Below are 5,258 nucleotides of genomic sequence, written 5' to 3' on the forward strand. Positions count from 1 at the left end.
CGGCGAAGGTGAGAGGCGGCTTTCGATCTCCGGCGGCGAGTCTCCGGCCATGAAAAAGTCGATCCCTGTGAGCCATAGCAGCATAGTACTGAGGAGTTCCAATTTGAGGCAATCCTTGAGTTCCCAAAATGCCCTTAACCTGATCCGAAAACCGGTGATGTATGCTGAAGCCGAATGTGGTGTATCCATGGCATCGAGAAAGTAACAAACTCAGCATCGTCATCGACAAAAACAACAGCTTAGAAGAGGAACCCATGGATGAAAGATTGAAGCTTTGAAGTATGGTCTCTGTGAATGAATGAAAAAATGAATGAAGATATGATTTTGCTTTGCGGGGTGTGAGAATTGAAGAGTGTGTGTGTGTGTTAATTGAAGTATGAAAGGTTGAGTCAGAGAGTCAAAGAAGGGCGGTTTAGTATAACTGAGATGAAAGGGAGAGAAACGCGTATAAGAAGTTGACGTTCGTTGAAACACAGAAATTGTTTTCAGACGAACGAGAGAGAGAGAGAGAGAGAGAGAGAGAATGAGAGGAGGAGGAGGAAGAAGAAGGTGATGAGAAAGAACGGTGTTTTGGTCGGCTATTACTACTTAATTACTAATTGGTTATGAGATTACAAAAAATTAATCACTAATTATGATATATAGATATCAGATATCACACCATATAAGATATAGAATTATTTTTTACCTACAAATTTTTTTTTATATAAGTCATATAAGTCATTTATATTTATGCACTTTTATCTTTTTTCTGTATTTTCTTTTATAATTTTTTTCACTCGTTATCGTCATCATCAACATTATCTCTTTCTCCTCCCCATTTTTTTTATTAGAATTTTTTCTCCTCTTTTTTTTCTCTTTTTCCTCTCCTCTATCGTCAATTATTTCATTGTTAAAGATAATAAATAATTCAGATTCGGATGATCAATTAAATCAGAATAAAATTGATTATTGTTTTGAATATAATTAAGTGGCTAAGGTGTGATTTAATTCACAAGAAAAAATATAGCATTAAAGAAGATATTTTTTGTATTTACAGCAAATTTGATTGTAATACGAAGATATTTGGGTGTAACACGAAGATATTTGGGTGTATTTTTATTTTAAAAAGTTCTGTATAATTCAAAATTCTTCCTCTTCCTCCTCCTCATATTCTACTGCTTCTTCTTTTTTCTTGTCATCATCATCACTATCTTCTTTTATTCATCTTTTCCTTTTTGTTTTACCTTCTCAAGTTTCTTCTTGTTTTACTCTCTTAACAAGAATAAAAATAAAAAAATCAAACAAAAAAAAGAAACATATAATGCTGCAAAATTACTTGGAAAAGGATAAACTTACATTCATTTAAGTAAAAGAAAGAAAGAAATAAGAAAAAAATGCAGTATTAGAGAAATATTTTTCTATATTTGCAGCAAATTTGGGTGTAATATGAATATATTTGGGTGTATTTTAAGAATTTTTTGGTGTATTTTTATTCTGATAAGTTCTGCATAATTCAAAATTCTTCATCTTTCTCCTCTTCATCTTCTACTACTTCTTTTTTTTATTATTATTATCACCATCTTCTTCTTTTTTTTTCTTATTCATCTTTTTCTTTTTATTTTATTTTCTCAATTTTCTTTTTGCTTTACTCTCTTAACAAGAATAAAAACAAAAAATCAAACAAAGAAAAAGAAGAAACACATAATGCTACAAAATTACTTGAAAGAGTATGAACTTATATTCGCATTTAAGTAAAAGAAAGAAAGAAATAAGGAAAAAAAGAACAAGAAAAAAATGCAGCATTAGAAAAAATATTTTTTTGTATTTGCAGCAAATTTAGATGTAATACGAAGTTATTTTGGTGTATTTTAATAATTTTTTGGTGTATTTTTATTCTAATAAATTCTGCATAATTCAAAACTCTTCATTTTCCTCCTCCTCATCTTCTACTGTTTCTTCTTCCTCATCTTCTTATTTCGTTTTCTTATAATTCTTCTTGGGAGAAAAAATTATACAAAGAAGAAAAAATACATAATGTTGCAAAATCAATAGAAAGAGGAGAAGGAAAAAAATGCAGCAACAACAACAGTAATAAAAAAACAACGATGAAGATGAAATGCACGAAGAAAAAGGAGGAGAAACGCAAAGAAAAATGAGAAGGAGATGGAAGAGGAGGAGGAGAAGCGAAGAAGAAGAAGCAAGAAGAAGCGTCTTCCATAATGGTGAATGAGAGCGCGCTCTGAAAATGGTTGAGTGACGCACATGTTATTAGGCTTTAGTAGTCAAATATAATTTTTGTTAAATTTGGTCCAATTTATAAAATTTGTAAGCCAAAAAAATTTGTATGCATAGCATAACTCTAAAATATATAAACATATTAATTTTAAATTTTTATTAGATATCAGAATTCAAAATGTTTTTTTCCATAAGATGAGTTTAATTTTAATATATATTTTTTAGCGACTATTTTAATATATTGATATAATATAATTATTTAATTAGGTCTATTTATTTTTTAAATCATTCACACATTGATTGTTAAAATTAATTATTCTATGTAAAACTCTTTTTAAATTGTTGATGAAACAAAATTAAATTATTTTATAATTATATTAGGTGTACATTTAAAACAATCAATAATATAAAATATNAATAATTAATAATACTTATTATTCGTAAACTCATTTTAAGTATGTTTGATATTTTGCTAAAAATAATATTAAATAGGTTAATAGTCAAATTAGTCCCTAAAAAATAAGATATTTTTTAAATTTATCTCTAAAAGATTTTTTTAATCAAATTGATCCTTCAAAGATTGCGAATTAATTATATTTGTCCTTCAGGTCACTTTATTAACAATTTTCTCAAAAGATTGATGTTATAAAATGTTAATTGATAATATATATAATACTTTATATGTCTAATTGGATATTGACCAAATATGCTTATGAAAATTTATTAAGTTAGTCATTTTCTCCAATTACAAAAATCATATTCCTAATATGATCTAGTGACTAAATTGATAGATTTTTGTAAATATATTTAGTCAACTTATAATTGAATATGTTATGTGTCATATATGCTATCAGTTAATATTTTACATCATCAATTATTGACGAAAATTATGAGTGGAGTAATTGAAGGACAGATCAGATATGATTAATTCGTAATTTTTGAAGGATCAATTTAATTAAAAAAATTTTTTAGAAATGAATTTAAAAATACTTTACCTTTTAAGGACTAATTTAACTTTTAATCTAATATTAAATATAAAACACAATCAAAACACTTGTATCCAACAAGTATCACAACATCTAAAATATATTCGACAAAAAAGATATGATCATTTAAAATTATATTTCTGTATTTTATAAATCAGTAATTGTAAAGACTTACTTAGTTGAACTATATTTTAAGTGAAGTGAACGTATCTAGCTAAGAAACCAAACTGAAACTACTAAATATTTTTAATTTTTGCTATGCAATTTATAAATTTAGATGATGCAACAATAAATAAATTATCTGGTAGTTAGAATGTTTTTTTGTTTTTTTTTTGTTTTAATTAAATGAGAATATAAAAGTTTGTTTAGAATGGAAGCCAATAATGCATATTTGACTCTTTTATCTGGAAGATTTTTTTCTTAGCCTTACAAATGAACTAACCCAGTTGGATCCTTTCCCAGCTGATTCCTTTGAATATTTTATTCTGTCATAACTATTTCACTATATTATATATATTGTTGCATGAAAATAAATGGGATGTTATTAGTTTGTAATAATATTGTAACAACTCCCACATTTTCCCATCTGATCTTTTCTTTTCTTTCCTTCATGTTTTCTCGTTTAATTCCCTAATGTTATTAATCATGGAAATCTTAATCTTGTACTTAAAAGGGTTATTATCATCCTTTATTTGTGTCTCTACCAACAGTCTTACAGTCCAACACCATCCTTTAATATTTAATTAATATTAATTTTACCATAGATGAGATATATATTTAAGATTAATTTGAAAAATTAGGATTAAATATAGAAAAAGATACTAAATTGAGTTTAAATTGAAATCTTGTTAATTAAATTAATTATTATACAAGATAAAGTGATGTCACGTCAATACTGTAGCAACTAAATCATTATTAAAAAGATATTCAAGAACTACTATAATATTCGAAACTGTATTTAAAAGATTATAATAATAAAATTAAAATTTCAAAAATTAAATTAAATAATTGCATAAATTTTAGAGGCTATTGTAAAAATTTAACCCTTAATTTGAAATGACATTTATATCTTATTGTGTTTACTAGCAAATAAGATTGATAGTTGTATAATTTACCATATATGTTGGGAATTTGGATTGCTTTGATAGGTGTATGTACCATAAAAGGGCACCCCATGTTGTGATTAGTACTTTACATGTGAAGTAATAATGTACCAATTTGTATAACTCATCAAGTCAACCATCTTAATAATATAACTTATCTCTTTCTTATTAAATTTATTTAAAATATTTAAAATATTTCCCAAAATCAGATAAAGAATATAATGACGGAATATATAATAAGTTATAAAGAAGAAATACAAAATTCAGAAACAAGATATATTTAATACGGGGAATTGCAGGATTACTATGCATGTATACATTTAATGAATGGTGAACTGATGGAGAAATGGAGATGATAAAATTAGAATGTTGCTATAGAGAATATAATCCAATTAAGAGAAGCTTATTTATTTAATCCTATAGCATAATGTTTGGTGGAATTATTCTTTTCAAACTCCAAGTCTCCAACTCTACTTGATTAAGATTCATTTAATAATTATGTTTTACTAAGTCAAACTTAATATGTTTGTTAAACATAGCTATAAATTATAAAAAGACGTATTCTATGGTGACTAACTGACTATAATTATAACATGATGAATATAGTAATTATAATTTTTTTATAATATTTAAAAAGTATAGTTTACATTATTAATGTTATGTTTTTTATTATTTTATAATATTTTTTAAGGTGAAAAAATATTTAAAAAAAGCATGATCAAATTAAAAAATATTATCGAACTTTTATAATCACCCTAGCTATATCATAACAATAATTATTATATAGAGTTTATCTTATGAATATTGATATTAGTATGTATATACCTTCAATTCGAGTCATAAATTTTAAAAATCTATATTAATAAGGTATTGGTCTATATATATTATAGAGGAGATTATAGATTAAAATACACTAATGTAAGAAAATAAAAAATGGAAAAATTGTGGAATA

The 5,258-nt window shown here is 25.5% G+C and overlaps 1 protein-coding gene across 1 annotated transcript in view; it reads right to left on the reverse strand.

Moving 5' to 3' along the window:
- Nucleotides 1-569, reverse strand: part of LOC127745608 (aspartyl protease family protein 1) — a gene marked incomplete in the record, with an annotated part of 3,783 nt that extends 3,214 nt beyond the window's left edge. The window contains 1 exon segment of the mRNA XM_052258556.1: nucleotides 1-569. Coding sequence (XP_052114516.1) covers nucleotides 1-256 — 256 coding nt within the window.
- Nucleotides 570-5,258: the final 4,689 nt, after the last annotated feature.

The sequence above is a fragment of the Arachis duranensis genome, chromosome 1 (assembly GCF_000817695.3).
Source record: "Arachis duranensis cultivar V14167 chromosome 1, aradu.V14167.gnm2.J7QH, whole genome shotgun sequence".
Classification (NCBI taxonomy): domain Eukaryota; kingdom Viridiplantae; phylum Streptophyta; class Magnoliopsida; order Fabales; family Fabaceae; genus Arachis; species Arachis duranensis.